The following is a 20,629-nucleotide window of genomic DNA, read 5'->3' as shown; positions in this document are numbered from 1 at the left end:
TCTAACTGGTCTATTGTATCAATTAAAGTTTGTGTTTCCTTGTTAATTTTCTGTTTAGTTGATCTATCCATAGTTGTGAGTGGGGTATTAAAGTCTCCCACTATTACTGTGTAATTGTTAATTTCCCCTTTCATACTTATTAGCATTTGTCTTATATATTGCAGTGCTCCTATGTTGGATGCATATATATTCATAATTGTTATATCTTCTTCTTGAATTTATCCTTTGATCATTATATAGTGTCTTTCTTTTTCTCTTTTCACAGCCTTTGTTTTAAAGTCTATTTTATTTGATATGAGTATTGCTAGTCCTGCTTTCTTTTCATCTCTATTTGCCTGGAATATCTTTTTCCATCCTTTCACTTTCAGTCTGTATGTGTCCCCTGTTTTGAGGTGTGTTTCTTGTAGACAACATATATAGGGGTCTTGTTTTTGTGTCCATTCAGCCAGTTTTTGTCATTTGGTTGGGGCATTCAACCCATTTACGTTTAAGGTAATTATTGATAAGCATAATCCTATTGCCATTTACTTTGTTGTTTTGGGTTCGAGTTTATACAACCTTTTTGTGTTTCCTGTCTAGAGAAGATCCTTTAGCATTTGTTGGAGAGCTGGTTTGGTGGTGCTTAATTCTCTCAGCTTTTGCTTGTCTGTAAAGCTTTTGATTTCTCCTTCATATTTGAATGAGATCCTTGCTGGGTACAGTAATTTGGGCTGTAGGTTATTTTCTTTCAAGGTGATGAGATTATATGTTACAGATATTTGGAAACAGTTTGGTGGTTTCTTAAAAAGTTCTGTTCTTAAGATTTTATCTAAGTGAAATGAAAGCATAGGTCTCACAAAGACTGGTACATGAATATCTATAGCAGCTTATTTGTAGTATTTAAAACTGAAAACAGCCCAAACAGAAATATGATGAAACATCATACAAGAACAATAAGAAATAACTTATTGCTCAAAATAACACCATTGGGAAAAAATCTCAGAATAATTATGCTGAGTTAGGACAAAAAAGAGAATATAGCATATTATTACATTTCTATAAAATTCAACAAAATGAAAAAGGCATTTCGTGAAATAAAGATAGTAGTGAAAGAAAGCACATCAGTTGTTGCCTAGGGACAGGGATGGGCTAAGTAGAGAGGAAAGTAATACAAAGGGGAAAAAGAAGTTTTTAGAAGTGGCAGGTATGGTAACCATTTTGATTGTGGTAAAGGTGTTCAGGAAAATCTAAACATGGATTTATTTTCTAATTTAAGGAATGGAAAAGCATGTTTGGAGTGAAAGAATCCTCAAATAATTTAAGGTCTGGAAAGTGCTTGTCAACCTATTATACAAATAGCTTTTCTTTAAAGTGAATACTAAATCAAAATGTTCAAAATTGTTTCTATTTAATGTGGTGCTGTCCTTTTTGCATTCTTGGTCATATTTTACAACTATTTCTTTGTATTCTACAAATATGCTTTTTTCTATACTATTAGTAATGTGCATCTCAAGTAAGGTCCTGGTTTTCAGTTTGCCAGTCCAGAGCCTGTCGGATTCTGATGTGAACCACTTCTAGGCATAGGTTTGTGTTAGAAGTCTTAAATTTAAGGGACATTCTGGACTAGGCACCTGCTGTTGGGAAAACAAAAAAGCAATGAGCAGTTATTGCAAATTTCACTTGGTAAGTCAAGGACTCAAATGTACAAACTGGGCTTGTACAGACTGTTCTCTTACCAAAAAGTTTCAACCAATTCCTGTCCTCAGTTCTTTTTTCCTAATACCTCTTCATCCCTCAAGATCCCAGTCTAAGGTTGCATACCAGGCCACAGTTGACTTTGGTGAAATTGCTTTCTTTCTAGAAAGATAAATCATGTGCAAAACAGGCTGAGGTAAAACGCAGCAGTGGTTGGAAATAATCTTTGACCTGGTCCTGGAGAGTTTAGGAGATGCTGAGGAAGAAAAAAAAGCTTTTAAAGTAATTTTTAGCAATAAAGTATTAATATTTTTATTTAAGGTAGGTGCATTTTTTTTTAACTGAATAGACAACAGTATAGGGTAAACATAACTTTTATAAGCACTGGGAAACCAACAAATTCATTTGACTCACTTTATTAGTATTTGTTTTTTGCAGCAATGTGGAACCAAACTTGCAATACCTCCAAGGTACACCTGTATGTGGTCAGGTAGGTTTGCTCTCTCTTGTGTCAAAGATGGTCAGTGGCAGCTCTAGCCTCAGAGTCCACTAGGCTTTTAAACAAGCACGTTGCATCTGCATGTGTGGGATGCTGCTGCTAAGTCGCTTCAGTCGTATCCGACTCTGTGCGACCCCATAGACGGCAGCCCACCAGCCTCCCCGTCCCTGGTATTCTCCAGGCAATCACACTGGAGTGGGTTGCCATTTCCTTCTCCAATGCATGGAAGTGAAGAGTGAAAGTGAAGTCGCTCAGTCGTATCTGACTCCTAGCGACCCCATGGACTGCAGCCTACTAGGCCCCTTCATCCATGGGATTTTCCAGGCAAGAGTACTGGAGTGGGTTGCCATTGCCTTCTCAGATGTGTGGGATAAATGATGTGAAAACCAATGGATGCTGCCAAGCAGGCTGCAAAGAAAAGATTTTTTTTTTTTTTTTTTGACCAAAGTAGTCATCTTGCTTGGAACCTCTTTTCATTGTAGGCTCTGCCCTCTGTGCTGAGCCTCAGTCCAAAGTTTACCTCACAGAGAACTCAAAGCCAAAGCTCAGATCCCTGTGAGGTTGTCTAATTGTAGCATGGGGCCCTGGGGAACAAACTCCTAGAAGAGGGGGGAGGGTGTGAGGACAACAGTGAAATGAACAGAAGTTGAAAATAAATGTGGATAGATTATGGTTTCTATGGTCACCAGATCATGAGTGGAATATACCATGTATCCTTCTGAGATGTAAAACCATCCTCAGGATATGAAGGGGGTTAAATTTCCAACAGCTATGGAAGGCAGAGGGTCAAGTTATGCAAAGTTCCCTGCTTAGTAGATAGTCCCTCCCAGCCATGCCCTCTGTTGGCAGACAGTGAAAAAATTTTCCAGAGGAGGGCTCAGGCCATCAGTTCCTGGTTCATTTTCTGGTCCCAGACAGATATTCTTTAGGGAGAGGATTGGCCCCATGAGTTCTTTTCTTGAGATCAAATTCCCCTGAGCCAGTCATAACGCACCAAGGTTGCAGATGGCAGAGAACCCAGGCCTAGGCCAAGTCTTGCAGTGGCCATGCAATCTCTGAGTGTGGTTTGGGGTGTTTATAGTAAGAAAAGAAGGAGAGTGAATGAAAACTCTCTCACCCATATAATCCCTAGGGGGAAACTGGAGCTTATGTAAGGAAGCCTGGGCATACTCAGAAATTATTATTGATATATTCTGAGGAGCAAATGCATGGCATGGGGAGGTTTCTGTGGTGCTATAGTTAAGTTAACACGAAGAACAGCTAGCTGGTCCCCAGAAGTAACACAGAGTTTACCCTGGCCCCATCCCCTCTTATCTCAGTTGAACCAGGGAGAAACAACTATGTGAACTTTCAGCATTCCTGCTCTGCATCCTCTGCCAGAACACAGCAGGTTGGAGTGAGAGACACGGGGAATAAGACTGTACCTTTCTGCCATTGACACAACAGGGGGACTTTCACTGTTTTGCCATGGTTCAGGAGTGACAGAACAAGGGTCATTTTAGTTGACTACGTTCCTCCCAGCCTATGTCTCATGTTGCTGTTCAGTCCCTAAGTTGTATCTGACTCTTTGCAACCCCATTGACTGCAGCATGCCAGGCTTCTCAAATTCCTGTCCATTGAGTCGGTGATGCCAACCAACCATCTCTTTCTCTGTTGCTCCCTTCTCCTCTCGCTCTCAATCTTTTCCAGCATCAGGAACTATTCCAGTGAGTCAGCTCTTCACATCTGGTAGCCAAAGTAATGGAGCTTTGGCTTCAGCTTCCAATGAATATTCAGGGATGATTTCCTTTAGGATTGACTGCCTTGATCTACTTGCCATCCAAGACACTCTCAAGTTGTCTTCTCCAGCATCAAAACTCAAAAGCATCAATTCTTCAGTGCTCAGCCTTTCTTTTGGTCCAACTCTCATATCCATACAGGACTAATGGAAAAAAACATAGCCTTCACTATACAGAAATTTGTTGGCAAAGTGATGTCTTTGCTTTTTAATACCCTCTTTAGATTTTTCATAGCTTTATTGCCAAGGAACAGGAGTTTTCAAATTCGTGGCTGCAGTCAACGTCTGCTGTGATTTTGGAGCCCAAGAAAATAAAATCTACCACTGTTTCCAATTTTCCCCCATCTATTTGCCATGAAGTGCAAGATGGGTCCAGATGCCATGACCTTACTATATTGAATGTTGAGTTTTAAGCCAGCTTTTCACTCTCCTCTTTCACCCTGATCAGGAGGCTCTTTAGTTCTTTTAGTTCACTCTTATTACCATCAGAGTGAAATCATCTGCATATCTGAGGTTGCTGATATTTCTTCTGGCAATCTTGATTCCAGCTTGTGCTTCATCCAGCCTGGCATTTCACATGATGTACTCTGCATATAAGTTAAATAAGCAGGGTCACAAGCCTTTCCCGATTTTGAAAGTCCATTGTTCCGTGTCTGGTTCTAAGTGTTGCTCTTGACCTGCATACAGGTTTCTAAGGAGGCAGGTAATGTGGTCTGGTATTGCCACCCTTTTAAGTATTTTCTACAGTTTTTTTTTTTTTTTTTGGGGGGGGGGTGTGATCCTCACAGTTGAAGGCTTTAACATAGTCAGTGAAGCAGAGGTTGATGTTTTCCTGGAATTCCTTTGCTTTTTATATGATTCAATAGATGTTGGCAATGTGATCTCTGGTTCCTCTGCCTTTTCTAAATCCAGCTTGTACTTTCAAAATTTCTTGGTTCACCTACTGATGAAGCCTAGCCTGAAGGATTTTGAGCATTACCTTGCTAGCATGTGAAATGAGAGCAATTGTACAGAGGTTAGAACATCCTTTGGCACTGTCCTTCTTTGGCATTGGAATGAAAACCTTTTCCAGTCCCGCAGCCAATGCTGAGTTTTCCAAATTTGCTGACATATTGAGTGCAGCACTTTAACAGCATCATCTATTGGGATTTGAAATAGCTCAGCTGGAATTTCATCACCTGCATTAGCTTTGTTCATAGTAATGTTTTCTGAGGCCCACTTGACTTCACACTCTAGGATGTCTTGCTCTAAGAGAGTGATCTCATCATCATGGTTATCTGAGTCACTAAGACCATTTTTGTCTAGTTCTTCTGTGTATTCTTGACACCTCTTCTTAATCTCATCTGCTTCTGTTAGGTCCTTGCCTTTTCTGTCCTTTACTGTGTCCATCTTTGCATGAAATTTTCCCTTGGTATCTCTAATTTCCTTGAAGAGATCTCTAGTCTTTCCCATTCTATTGTTTTCCTCTATTTCTTTGCATTGTTCACTTAGGAAGGCTTGCTTTCCCTTTCTCTCTTGCCTTTCACTTCTCTTTTTTTCCCCCAGCTATTTGTAATGCTTCCTCAGACAACAATTTTGCCTTCCTGCATTTCTTCCACCTTGGGATGGTTTTGGTCACTGCCTTCTATACAATGTTACAAACCTCTGTCCATAGTTCTTCAGGCACTCTACCAGATCTACTCCTTTCAATCTATTTGTCACCTCCATACCTGAATGGTCTAATGGATTGCCCTACTTTCTTCAATTTAATCCTGAACTTTGCAATATGGAGTGCATATTGCACTGGAGCCACAGCCAGCTCCAGATCTTATTTTTCCTGACTCTATTGAGCTTCTCCATGTTTGGCTGTCAAGAATATAATCAATCTGAATTCGGTATTGACCATGTGCTGATGTCCATGTGTAGAATCATCTCTTGTGTTGTTGGAAGAGGGTGTTTGCTATGACCAGTGTGTTCTCTTGGCAAAACTCTGCTAGCCTTTGCCCTGCTTCATTTTGTACTCCAAGCCCAAATTTTCCCTGTTACTCAGGTATCTCTTGACTTCCTACTTTTTCATTCCAATCCTCTATGATTAAAAGGACATCTTTTTTGGTTGTTAGTTCTATAAGGTCTTGTAGGTCTTCGTAGAACTGTTTGATTTCATCTTCTTTGATATTAGTGATTGAGGCATAGACTTGGATTACTGTAATGTTGAATGGTTTGCTTTGGAAACCAACTGAGATTATTCTGCTGCTTTTGAGAATGCCCCCAAATACTGTAGTTCAGATTATTTGGTTGACTATGAGAGCAACTCCATTTCTTCTAATGGAATCTTGGCCACAGTAATAGATAAAATGGTCATCTGAGTTAAATTTGCCTATTCCCATCCATTTTCATTCACTGATTCCTAAAATGTCACTGTTCACATTTGCCATCTCCTGTTTGACCATGTCCAAGTTGCCTTGATTCATGAACCTAACATTCCAAGTTCTTATGCAGTACTGTTCCTTACAGCATCAGAATTCACTTTCACCACCAGACACATCCACCACACAACACCATCATTTCCACTTTGGCCCAGCCTCTTCATTCTTTTTGGAGCTATTTCTCTGCTCTTCCCTGGTAACATAATGGACACCTACTGACCTGGGGGGCTTATCTACTGGTGTCATATATTCTTGACTTTTCATACTGTCCATGGGGTTCTCAAAGCAAGAATACTGAAGTGGTTTGCCATTCCCTTCTCCAGTGGACCATGTTTTGTCAGAACTCTCCACCATGACCCATCCATCTTGGGTTGTCCTGCACAGCATGGCTCATAGCTTCTTCGAGTTACATGAGGCTGTGATCCATGTGATCATTTTGGTTAGCTTTCTGTGACAGTGGTTTGTGGGGAACTCACAAATTCACCTTCCTGCTGCAGGGAGAGCTCCAACAGCTGCAGCTACACTGCCCACCTTCAGAAGCCAGACTAGAAGTGTATATCTCCACAAAACCTGGTTCTCAATGATTTCTACCAAGTGAGAGCACCTGCTTGGATCCCCAGTGGTAAAATCTTCCCGTGTGGCAGCCCTAGAGAGTTTCTCCTTTTGTTAGTGAGCAAGTTTCAGATTTCACATTTGTGTCTCATCATTGCGTGCCTGGTGGTTAAGAGAGCCAAGGTAGCAGGTCCAACAGCCTTTAAAGGATAAACCTACTATTCATATTCAGTTCCTCCTGTACAAGTTGTCATGGTGCTTGGAATAGGAAGCCACCTCAGTCCTGTGTGAGAACAGAAGGCTATGGGTTAATGTGTCTTGTGTGACTTCTGAACAGAAGAGGTGAATATGCTTTATACATTGGAAGTACTAGGAAGAGAGTTCAATATCCCAAGGATGAGCAACTATAACAGTATCCCCCCCGCCTCTGGATTTAGTGGTATCTTATTCTATCCATGAATATGGATGCACCAAAAGAATAAAGTTTTTTTTTTTCTTTTAAATTAAATTGTCTCTCCTTCCCAGTATAAGATGCCAGTTCAGTCACTAAAGAATGGATAATTTGTCATTTAAGAATGGCAAAATTATAGGTCATTTCCCCTCATCAATTTTTGTCCATTTTTGAGCCTAAAGGCAAGCTAGAAAAGTGCAGTTAAAGTACTCAAGTTGCCAACACTGGCAAAAACATGCACTTTGTTAGCACACAGGCATCTTTTGCCCTGCTCCTCCATGGACAGTGTTCTGATGAGTATGGCTTTAAATGAAATCCAAGTATCTTCTCTCCCTGTTTAGCTCAGGTACTAAATCAGGTACTAATCAAAAAAGTAGAGCTACATTTCAGGTATAAACTAGTCTATTCCTGAGTAGAACATGTGCTATTCACACTCATGGTGTAAGAGGCAATCTCAGCATGCACCTAGTCTCTTCTTGCAGGTAGAATAGGCAAGCCCTGGGTAGGCCTAGAATGCAGAGGTCACAGTGTCTCTGCCCTAGCCCCATGACACCCACTTTGTGCTAGAGCCTGGGTTTTGCAGCAAAACTCATTTCAGGCCAAGCAGCCCTGGGTCCAACAAGAATTATAAGCTGTCTATTATAACTCTTTAAATGGCCAGTCCTGCTGCTTCAATCATTAATTCACCAGAGAAACAGTATGATGATAGAGTGGGTGCCTATTTTCAGTTCAGTTCAGTTGCTCGGTCGTGTCCAACTCTTTGCCTATTTTAGACAGCGTATTCAAAAGCAGAGACATCACTTTGCTGACAAAGGTCTGGACAGTTAAAGCTATGGTTTTTCAAGTAGTCATGTACGGATGTGAGAATTGGACCACCAAGAAGACTGAGTGCCAAAGATTCGATGCTTTCAAACTGTGGTGAAGGAGAAGCCTCTTGAGAGTCCCTTGGATAACAAGGAGACCAAACCAGTCAATCTTAAAGGAAATCAGCCCTGAATATTCATTGGAAGGACTGATGCTGAGGCTGAAGCTTTAATACTTTGGCCACCTGATGCAAAGAGCTGACTCACTGGAAAAGACTGATGCTGGGAAAGATTGAGGGCAGGAGGAGAAGGGGGCCACAGAGGATGAGATGGTTAGATAACATCACTGACTCAATAGACATGAATTTGTGCAAACTCCAGGAAATGGTGAAGGACAGGAAAGCCTGGTGCACTACAGTCCATGGGTTTGCAAAGTTGGACATCATTTAGTGACTGGAAAACAACAGGGTGCCTATGATTCGTGTAGCAAAGTAACAATAGAAGGGACACCCCTAAACTGATAAAGGATATGAAACCAATTATTAATGTATTGCCTCCCTGTTCTAATTTCACCCTTTAAGATAAGTTCTCTGATAATGGATGGATTACTTTAAGAATCTCTCTTTCAGAGTGATCATGATGTTCTGTTTTCTCAGGTAGAAGACACTGGATGGACACTGAAGGAGGAAGTAGCTCTCCTGTGACTTCTGTCAGAAGTGTGAGTGTAACGATAGCCTAGGTGTTCTGCTCCAAGCATGGGCCCAGAAAAACTGTCCTCATCAATTGTGCAGAACCAGTATGGCCTGGTTAGCTTTCTGTGGGCCTCTTTATAGGGATATCTTGTGCTCCAAGCCACCTACCCACTGATTCCCCCTACTTGATTGCACTCATTCCTCACCTTACCCCACCACTAGGTTTATCTCCTGCACTTATCCAAAGGCTGCGACCCTCACAACATCGAGGCCCTCCTGATCCTATGTATAGGACATTGCTAGTTCCAGGCCTCCAACTCCACCAGGTCCCTTGTTCCTACTACATGTCCACATGCTGGCCATGAGCTGTGACTTTCCCACACTGATGTTCTCCAGAGGATACCTTCCTGTTTACTCTGCCACTGTAGACCAGCTCTGGTTCCGCAGACTGGCTCTGGCACTGGTAAATTAGCAAACTTCTCTGCCATCCAGTAGGTTCTGCTACACCTTCTCCAATGAGCTGTTATCTCTAGCCTTGGGGAGGAACCCCCATTCCAAGTTTGTCTTTCTTTGGGCATGCTTCTTAAACCCAGGATACCATATAGAGTTTTCCTATATCCTATATATCCTACATGTGTCATATTTAATAATTCTTTATGTTTAAACATTATGTTTAATTTTCTCCTGTCCACTGTGTATTTTCCATCTCCTGATTGGATCCAGGTTGCTACAGAACACAACACCTACAACAAATACCATTCTTGGAATTACTAAAAGCTTTCTTTTGAGAGTTTCATCAAGTAAGAATGTCCACTATTACCCAGAAAGTATAGTAGGTGGGAAAAGAAGGAACAAAGTGCTTGGAAAGGAAGACGTGAAACTGGCACTATTTGCAGAGGATATAATTCTGTACACTAAATTCTACAGGTATTTACAGACAAATTGGTGGAATCAATAAAAGAGTTTAGGTGGCTGTTTATAGGATAAAATATTAACATTCAGAAGTCAATTTTATTCTATTTACCAGCAATACATTTACAAAATGAAAATTTCAAAGGCAGTATTTGTAAAATATGAAGTACCTAGGATAAAATGCTCTCTTATGGGAAAAATGAAATATTATTGGGACATATTAATGAAGTTTTTATTAAAAGGAAAGGCACACCATATCCATTCAATAACATTCTATATTATAGACAAGAAATTAAATCTAAAAGTGCAATGCAGTCCTAATTAGAACCCTAAATGGGGTTTTGGTTGAATTTTTTCTGATGAATTGATATTTGAAAAGGATTCAAGAGAGGCAAAAAAAAATAACCTAGACATTCTTGAAGAACAAGGTAGAATTGAGTGGCCTTATCCAAATATCAGAATTGGCTGTAGAACTGTAGGGATTAATTTGTGGTATTTTAAGTAGACAGATAAATAGAGCCATGGTACTTAATAGAGAATACACAAACTAGCCCATACATAGGTAGATGTTTGATTTATGACACATGCAGAACTGCAAATCAGTTGGAAAAGGGCAGACTTTTCAATAAGTGGTTCACTGAAACAATCAGATATCCACATTAAAAAATCCACATCACTTGTAGGTGGATTATGACCTAACTGTGAGAGGCAAAACCATAAATATTTCAGAAGACAATATAGAGAATAGTTTTATGGCCCAAGGGCAGGGACAGATTTCTTGAAACAGAAAAACACTAGCCATAAGGAAAAGAATGATAAATTTTGACTATGCTATCATTAAGTATGTTATATAATTAAGCATGTCTTAATTAAAGTCTGTTCACAAAGCACAGCACAGAAGAGAAAATACAAACAACAAAACGAAAGATTATTTTAGCCACACATATAACCACCAATGGATTGATATTTAAAACACATAAATAACTCACTGTATCAGTAAAAACAGGATGGGAAATAGAATAGAAAAATGGTGAAAGAGTTGAACACGAACAGGCTTTTCATAGGAGAGAATGTCCAAAATGTTCATAAACGTAAGAATGTGCAAAAATTTAATAGTAGAGGAAAACAAGTAAATTAAATTCTGGCAATATTTGGTGTAGATGAAGATATGCAGGCAGAGGAACTCTCTGTGTTGCTACTGGGACTGTAAGTTGGTACAACCACTACAGAAAACAATTTGGCACCATGTAGAAAAGCTGGAGATATGCATACTCTATGGGCCAGTGATTCTCTTCTTGCTTGTATACCCAAGAGACTTTTAAACATGAGTCCCATGAAAAATGCCCAAGAAGGTTCATTGCACCATTGTTCATGATTAAAAGCTAAAAACAGCCCCAGTGTTCATCCAGTGTAGAATGATACAATCATATCACAATTACTTTGCTAAAATCATGCATTGGAATGCTAGTCAATGATGGAGACAAAAGGTCTAAGTCTACTAGGCACAAGATGGACAAGTCTCTCAAATAAATATGATATAGAATGAAAGAAGCAGGCCATAAAAGGGAGCATGCAGTATTATTCCACTGACACAACTTCAAATAAACTGTATTGCTTAGGAATGCATACAAAAGTTGTAAAGTCATGTTTATAAAAAAATATTTTAGAAATGATCATCATAAAGTCAAGATAATGGCTATATCCATAGGGGAGAGTGTGGGTTGTGATTGGGAGGAATACCAGTGGCTGTATTCTGGAAGGCTGGCAATGTTCTATTTCTTGACCTTGGTCCTGATTACGTGTGTTTGTTTTTACAAGAGGCTTCCCTGGCATTATCTAAACCTGGCAGATACGTTATATGCACTTCTCTGTGCCTCAGATTTGAAAAAATAAGTGCTTTCTCCAAAAAACGTAATAGAAAAAAAAAATGTGTGATGTAGAACTTTTGATGAGGTTTGAACTCTTATGGATGAATCTTTTAATCAAGAGAGCAGTAAGTGTCCATTATCATTAGAAGAGGCAAAAGAAGGGATTGTTTAAACTGTCATTTAGTCACTAAAAATGCCTGACTCTTTTGGAACCCCATGGATTATAGCTGGCCAGGCTCCTCTGTCCATGGGATTTCTCTGGCAAGAGTACTGGAGAGGGTTGCCATTTCCTTCTCCAGGGAATCTTCTTGACCCAGGGATGGACCCTTGTCTACTGCACTGGTAGGAGGATTCTTTACCACTAAGCCACCAGGGAAGCCCATTTAAACTGTAGGTATCCCATAATCTAGTTAGCACTTGAAACCTTTCTCTTGCCAGATAATTCACCCTATATTTATATCAATTCCCAACTCACTGATGACTGACAAATTGGAGGATCATCATCAACATTAATAAGATCATTAGGCATCACAGGCCAAATACATTACAGTAAGACTAGGCCACCACACTTAAATGCAAGCAGGCACACCGAGGCTACTGGGCAGGCAAAAGGCATCTGTGCCTTTTTCTCAGGACAGTCCACTACAGTAACTTAGGGTTTAACCTTATCACATTTCACCAGTACTGCTGTCCAGAGACCTCCACGTACTGGAGAATCTAGAGTAAGCTGAGGAATGTCCTCATCATGCTGTGACATTGGACATGAAATTTGCCATGGTATACCCAAAGCTGGACGCAGAAGGCAATGGCACCCCACTCCAGTACTCTTGCCTGGAAAATCCTATGGACCGAGGAGCCTGGTAGGCTGTAGTCCAAGGGGTCGCTGAGGGTCAGACACGACTGAGCCACTTCACTTTCACTTTTCACTTTCATGCATTGGAGAAGGAAATGGCAACCCACTCCAGTGTTCTTGCCTGGAGAATCCCAGGGATGGGGCAGCCTGGTGGGCTGCCGTATATGGGGTCACACAGAGTCGGACATGACTGGGGTGACTTAGCAGCAGCACCCAAAGCTGGAAGATCGAAGAGTTGGTTTAGGTTGTGCACATTATAGGGAGAACCCAGGAGGAGGTTGGGTCTTCCAGATTTCAATATAAACTACTTCATCCTCCAGGCCTTGCATTTCTAGGCTCAACAGTGCTAATCTGCTTTGACCCCACCTCTTACTCATTATACTCTCTGCAATAGCAGAACGAAAAATTTAACTATGGGACAAATTTTCCTGAGGACATTGCTCAAGACAGTTCTGAATATGGAAGTCTCTAGGAAAATTTTTAAAAAGCCATCATTTTCCATAGTGTATTCTCTCAGGAATTTTCTGTCACCTATCAATCCATCCAGCCAGCCATCCAATACACAGTGTTTAACACATGATAAGTGCTAACTACCATGCTTAGCACTGGGAGGGACTGGGGTGTATGTGTTTATTTTGGTACATACTGTGAGGTTCCGGTTTATGTTGCCATTTAGTAGATAGATACCTAAGGTATTCATTTCAGCACTTTTTACTGAAGTGAACAGCCATTTCCCTTGTATCTCTGAAGACCTCCTTGATTTCCTACTAATATTAACAGGGGAACTTATTTATGTATACGAGGCTCTGCCCCTGGGCGTTTTATTCTGTTCTAGAGACCCTGTACAAGAATATTTAAATCACGGTGGCGTTAAACACGTTTTAATATCTGATAGGGCCAGTTTCTGCGCAGTGCACATTTTTTTTTCTCTTTCAGGAACGTGTTCGGGCCCGCGGCAGGGGGCGGGATCGCGCCTCCTCCGCGGCTCTGGTTCCAGTGGAGCTTCACGGACGCAGAGATGGAAATCCCGAGGCTGCTCCCGGCTCGCGGGATGCGACAAACCGGCGGGGCTGGCAGCCCCGAGGGCAGCGGCCGGATCCGCGGAGGTCCTGACCTGCGGGCCAGTCAGGCCCCGGCGCGCCGCCTCCTGCTGCTCCGGGGCCCCCAAGATGGCGGGCCCGGGAGGCGGCGTGAGGAGGCCAGCGCGGCTTCTTCTTGCCCAGGCCCAGGCCCAGGCCCGAGCCCGTTGGCGCTGAGGCCCGATCACGCTAGCAGCTGTGGCAGCGGCGGCGGGAGCGGCGGCGATGACTTCTTCCTGGTGCTGCTGGACCCGGTGGGTGGAGACGTAGATACCGCGGGCGCTGGCCAGGCCACAGGGCCCGTGTGGAGGGAGGAAGCCGGGCTGGGCCCAAGGCTCCTGGGGGGCGAAAGCGGCGCGAACCCCGAGGGCCGCCCTGCGCTGGGCCCCAGCTGCCTGTCGGCTATCCCCGCCCCAGTCCCGGCCCTGGCCCCGATCCCCGCTTCAGGCCTGGGCCCTGCCGCGGCCTTCGCAGGCACAGTCGCCATTCACAACCAAAACCTGCTGTTGCGCTTGGAGAACGGCGTCCTCACCCTAGCCACGCCCCCACCGCAGCCCGGGGGTCTGATCGTCCCGCAAGCTGGGATCCCGCACGCTGCGCAGCCTGGAGACTGTCCCGAGCTGCCGCCCGACCTCCTGCTGGCGGAGCGGGCAGAACCTGCGCCTGCTCCAGCGCCCAAGGAGGAGGCAGAGGGCCTGGCGGCTATTGAGAGCCCCCGCGGGCCGCCAGGCCCAGGCCAGGGCGTGTTGCTGTACCTGTGTCCTGAGGTGCAGTGCGGACAAACCTTTGCAAAGAAGCACCAGCTGAAGGTGCACCTGCTGACACACAGCAGCAGCCAGGGCCAGCGGCCCTTCAAGTGCCCCCTGGGTGGTTGTGGGTGGACCTTCACCACCTCCTACAAGCTCAAGAGGCATCTGCAGTCACACGACAAACTGAGGCCCTTCGGCTGCCCAGCAGAGGGCTGTGGCAAGAGCTTCACCACCGTGTATAACCTCAAAGCACACATGAAGGGCCACGAGCAGGAGAACTCATTCAAATGTGAGGTGTGTGAGGAGACCTTCCCCACACAGGCCAAACTCAGCGCCCACCAGCGCAGCCACTTCGAGCCTGAGAGGCCCTACCAGTGTGCGTTTTCCAGCTGCAAGAAGACATTTATCACAGTGAGTGCCCTGTTTTCCCATAACCGCGCCCACTTCAGGGAACAGGAACTCTTTTCCTGTTCCTTTCCTGGCTGCAGTAAACAGTATGACAAGGCTTGTAGGCTGAAAATTCACCTTCGGAGCCACACTGGTGAGAGACCGTTCCTTTGTGACTTTGAGGGCTGTGGCTGGAACTTCACTAGCATGTCCAAACTCCTAAGGCACAAACGGAAGCACGACGATGACCGGAGGTTCATGTGTCCAGTGGAAGGGTGTGGGAAATCTTTCACAAGGGCTGAACATCTGAAAGGCCACAGCATAACCCACCTGGGCACGAAGCCTTTTGTGTGCCCGGTGGAAGGTTGCTGTGCCAGGTTCTCTGCTCGCAGTAGTCTCTACATTCACTCCAAGAAACACTTGCAGGATGTGGACACTTGGAAAAGCCGATGCCCAGTCGCCACTTGTAATAAACTCTTCACATCCAAGCACAGCATGAAGACCCACATGGCCAAAAGGCACAACCTGCGCCAGGATCTCTTAGCTCAGCTGGAAGCTGCAAATTCTCTTACACCCAGCAGTGAACTTACCAGCCAGGGGCAGAGTGACCTCAGTGATGCTGAGCTTGTGTCTCTCTTCTCTGATGTGCCTGGTAATAATAGTTCTGCTGCAGTACTGGACACGGCATTGGTGAACTCTGGGATCTTGACTATTGATGTGGCTTCTGTGAACTCAACTCTGGCAGGAAACCTCCCTGCTAATAATAATAATTCCTTAGGGCAGGCAGTGGACCCTCAGGCCTTGATGGCCACCAGTGACCTTCCTCAAAGTTTGGATACCTCACTCTTCTTTGGAACGACAGCAGCAGGTTTTCAGCAGGGTCCCTTAGATATGGATGATGTCTCAAGTCTAAGTGCGGGGCCGTTGGCATCTCTGAGCTCTTTGGCTTTGAAAAACTCGAGTCAAGAGCCCCAAGCTTTGATCCCTAGCAGTAAGCTAACAGTAGACACAGATGCTCTGACTCCTTCAAGCACCCTTTGTGAAAACAGTGTCTCAGAACTACTGCCACCAACCAAAACGGAATGGAATGTACATCCTGACTCTGACTTCTTTGCACAGGAGGAAGAAACCCAGTTTGGATTCTCCAATCCAGCAGGAAACCATGGGTCTCAGAAAGAAACAGATCTTATCACAGTGACTGGCAGCTCATTTTTGGTATGAACTAAATTCTGTTCATTCCTGCCACATGGCTTACTTTTATTGATGACACTCAATTTTGAGAATATTCTGGCCTGAATGCTTAAATACAGTCATTTCTTATAGGTCTGAAGGAGAACAGAGCCCTGGGCTGCAAGTTTGGAGATTTAAATCCTGATCTTGGGTCTGGAACTTGCGGGTTGTGTGACCTTGAACAAGTCACTTATCCTATCTGAGCCTTAATTTCCTTATTTATGAGATGAGGTGGTTTGAATAGATTGTTTCTAAGGTCTTTTCAACTCTATGATTCCTTGATAATAAGCTTCTTTCCTTGAGAAAAATTAGAACATTTTTTCAGTGATGTTGCATGTGCTTTTTTCAAACATGCATAATATACACATAATATAATGAACATTCATATACATGACACCCAACTTCAGCTATTATCAATTCATGAATATTCTTTTTTTTATCTAATCTCCATTCATACCCTCTTCCAGTATTATTTTGAAATAAATACAAGGTATCACATAATTTCGACCATAAATATGCAATATATAGTTCTGAAAAGCATGGGCTCTTTTGAAAAAATCTTCAGTTCCATTGTCATACTTAAAGTTAGCAGTAATTCCTTAATACTGTCAACATTCCAGCTTATAATTGTCTCATAAATGCTATTTGTTGTTAACATTTAAACAGTTAGAATCTGAGTAAGCCTCTTAAGTGTCTTTTTAATCTGTATATTACCCTATTGTCTCTTTGCATTTAATTCATTGAAGAAAAGTTATTTCACATGTAGAGCTTACCAGTCTTAAGTCTTGGTGATTATATCCACGTGGTGTCACATTCCTCTACACTCTATTTCCTTAATTTGGTGTTTGGATCTAGAGACTTGGTCAGAATGGAGGGGCCATGAATGTTTCATGTGTTGTGTTCTTTTAGCATGTGGCACAGAATGTCTAGTTTTCTCTTGGATATTTGCAGCTTCCAGTGATAGTGCATTAATTCATAATTACCTTGCTTCTGATATCATGATTTGTTCTTGTAGAGTTACTATTAGTGGAGGAATAAATGCTGCTGAAGGCATATGTAAAAATTCATTAGAAATATATTCAATGACAAAATATTTTCTTGAAGATAGAACTAACAAGGAGAAAAGGTAACAAAAAATGTGTTGACTCTGCTCACCATTTATCTTCCTCGTCTCTTTTGATGATGAGGTTTGTTTTTATAGAAATTGCCAGCCAGGACTTTGACATGAAACAGCATGTGCATGCTTACTCATTCATGTCCGACTCTGAGATGTCATGGACTGTAGCCCACCAGTCTCCTCTGTCCATGGGATTTTCCATGGCAAGAATACTGGATTGGGTAACCATTGTCTTCTCCGGGTTATCTTCCTGACCCCGGTCTCGAACCTGGGTCTCCTATATTGCAGGCAGTTTCTTTACCATATGAACCACTAGGGAAGCCTGAGATGAAACAGACCCAGGGTCAAATTCATGTTGAATAAGTGGCCTTGAATAAATTAGTTTCACTAAGCTTCAGTTTCCTAGCTGTCAAATGATCATAGCAGTGCACATACATAGCTAACACACCTGAGACTTTTAATCCTTTCCAGTTTTTAATAGGTAAGGAAAAAATATTACATCTTTGGCTTATCTTGTTGAATTTATACAATCCTTTCACGCTCTCAATCCTCCTTACTATAAGGAAGAAATTGGGATAATTTGATCCTGTTCCTGTCTAGACAATAAGGTTTGTGAGAATTAGGGTGAAGCAGGATGGGGAAATCTCTTTATTTCCTCCACTGTATTGTTTCCTCCCTGCCAGGAATTTCTGTGGCTAATGCCAGAAGTGGAAACATTACTCACAGGTATATCTGCATCCCTATTCATTAGACCAATCTGTCACCATCTTTGATCTCTTTCAGAGTTAGACTTTGCTGTACCTCCAAAGTCACTTGTGCATGAAACTGATAATGGAGCAGAGAAAGATTCCTGCTCTCTGTGGTTTGGAGAGCTCATTGCATTTTCCCAGAGTTGAAAGGAAAGGTTGAAGCTGAATATTGTGTAAAATTTCTGTCTTACATGAGTATGGCATTTTTAATTTTGTGGAATATCTTCACAACCCTGTGTGGTGGTTTTGGCAAAGTCTGCTGTGACTCATGGCATTTTAGCAAATGCACATTCCAAATGGACTTTGGCTAGTGAATGACAGTTCTATATATAGCTTAAAACAAAGAAGATAAATTCTTTTCACCTCTCCCTTCCCACTCATCCAACTTTCATGATTTATTACTGTGTCATAACTAGCTGCCGTTTTCCACTTTAATTGGTTTCTGTTACTTTCTGTTTACTTTCTCGCCCATCCTTGTATGTGCATTCCAGCCCTTGCCATGCCTTACTTTTTATTTTTTAATGGATAGATCTCTTCTTGCCACTGTTCCTCAGATCTCCTCATAGACATTTTCTTCACTGGTAACATTTGCTGAGTATACACTGCAGTTGTGTGTATAGTAAGAAGTTATTTTCTGAGCTTAAATAATCCTGTGTGTATATATATGACTCAGATGATATAAGACATTATTTTCTATATTGTGCAGACAAGAAATGGATTTCTGTTTCATTATTTCCATTTTTAAGAAGTTTTTGCCAAGGAGTTCAGTTAAAACTCTATTTGCTGTAGTGTACTAGCCCAGTAGTGTTTGCATGTGAATGTCTATGGATGACATTTATTGTAGCGCTTTGGAAGTGCACCAAAAAATTGTCACTTTGAAATGTTTATGTACTGTGTGTAAGGGAGTATACACACACATCCACATAAATATATTTTTAAAGTGGTTTTATTCATTTAGTGATAAAAGTAGACATACTTTTGTAAATCAGAGAAGTGCTCAGAATTTCATTGTGTCTACTCAGTGTTTTCTCTTTTTGCTTTAGAAATATTTGTATTCATAAAGCACATTTAAAAATATTGTAATTCATTAAGGACTCTTAAATTGACCACTATATTGCATATTTGGCAGTTAACGTGCGTCGAGGATTGGAATGAACACACAAGTAGCAAACATCAAATAAATTACTTACACATGAAGATAATTTATACTGTGATTTCTTTTTTTGAATTCCTTAAATCAAGTTCCATCCAATAAAAAAATCATTATACTTTTTCCTACTCATTGAATTTTCAAAGGACAGATGTTAACTTTTCTCATGGGTTCACAGGATTTCATTGAACAAATTCATTCAAATAATTCCCTTTCAACTCCATTTTCTAAAAAAATGGTGGACCTTTTTATACTTTAAAGGTATGAAGTTAAATTTCTGTTGTTGATGGTTTAAAATTGCCATCACTTCTTTTAAATAATTGTACACATTTTAATTTAATCCTATTTCCTTTCTGCTTCTCCTCCATTTGGTTTATTAAAAAAATCTTGCCAATTGGAAGCATAATAATATAATGGCTTAAAACAGGTTTATTTCTGGGTACTCTGTTGATCACATTGATCCTGTTAAAAATATATTGGCATTGGCATTTTTATCAAGTAATGTAATGAATATAACAGTGCTGAATAGCAGGAGTTAATTATGAGTAAAGTATGAAATTTATTTGTCTCTTCATGTTCTTATCCAGGAGGCATATGAGAAGGCAATTTATTAACTGGAGGTACCACTGTATTTATTTCAAGTTAATAAATACTTATTAAGCATCATTGTGCAAAATACAACGTAACATATTAAAGGTTCTATAAGAAGAGTAATATTCAACTCTGCCATTTACAAAGATTACAGTTGATGGGAGACAGAAAAAGATTAAATGGAGAAGATAAACAGGAAAAGTTTAATTTGGTACCAAAATGACTGACGGGGGGGAAAAAAAAACGGTAAGAATAATGAGTTTATTCTGAACACAGATGAGAGCCAGTGAATGTGTTTAAATACTGGAGTCAGATCATGAAAATGATATCTAGAGTGTTAATATAATGGAAGTGTACAATATGGATTAGATGGTGCATGCGTGCACGCTAGGTTGCTCTAGTCGTGTCCAACTCTGTGTGACCCTATGATCTGGAGCCCACCAGGCTCCTCTGTCAATGGGATTTTCCAGGTGAGAATACTAGAGTGGGTTGCCATACCCTCCTCCAGGGGATCTTACCGACTCAGGGATCGAACCCGCATCTCTTATGCCTCCTGCATTGGCAGGTAGGTTCTTTATCACTAGTGACACCTGAGAAGCCTGAATTAGATGGTAGAGACTGGAATAGAAAACCAGTGAGAAAGCTTTTGCAGCAGCGCAGATGTTCTCTGATGAAACATGAACCCTGGACTAGATGCTGTCAGTGGGAAATGACAAGAAGGAACAGATATTAGGGAGATAGCTATCATCATAGCAAATTAGAAATAACTCAAGTTTCCTTGGGGACTGTAATAATCATTTTCACTTAACAGTGAAGTAAGTAAGAAAGTCTTTTTTGGAAATGAGTGTGTTAAGATGGTGTTTAGCTAAATGATAATTTTAAAATAATTGTTATTCCTGCATAAGCTATCCACATTGTGCTTTATCTGCTTTCTAAACAGCAACTGAGGGCCACTTCCTCTTTCTTAGTTCCCTCAGGCATTCTTAGAACTACCTATACAATTCTGATCCTTTTATTTCCCTTTCAATTATGAGAGGCCTCTTCGCCTTGTCTTGAGTGAGACACTGAACAACGTGGTTACTAGTTTACAT

At 41.6% G+C, this 20,629-nt stretch overlaps 1 protein-coding gene across 1 annotated transcript; it reads left to right on the top strand.

Annotated features, from left to right (window-relative positions):
* Positions 1-13,280: 13,280 nt before the first annotated feature.
* On the top strand, positions 13,281-19,003 carry LOC113887688 (zinc finger X-linked protein ZXDB-like). The gene has a single exon (XM_027534864.1). It carries the CDS (start codon positions 13,505-13,507, stop codon positions 15,920-15,922), a length of 2,418 nt encoding a protein of 805 aa, XP_027390665.1. The 5' UTR covers positions 13,281-13,504; the 3' UTR covers positions 15,923-19,003.
* Positions 19,004-20,629: the final 1,626 nt, after the last annotated feature.

The sequence above is a fragment of the Bos indicus x Bos taurus genome, chromosome X (assembly GCF_003369695.1).
Source record: "Bos indicus x Bos taurus breed Angus x Brahman F1 hybrid chromosome X, Bos_hybrid_MaternalHap_v2.0, whole genome shotgun sequence".
Classification (NCBI taxonomy): domain Eukaryota; kingdom Metazoa; phylum Chordata; class Mammalia; order Artiodactyla; family Bovidae; genus Bos; species Bos indicus x Bos taurus.
Note: the sequence above shows the minus strand (reverse complement) of the source record. Positions and strands in the feature narration are given on the sequence as shown.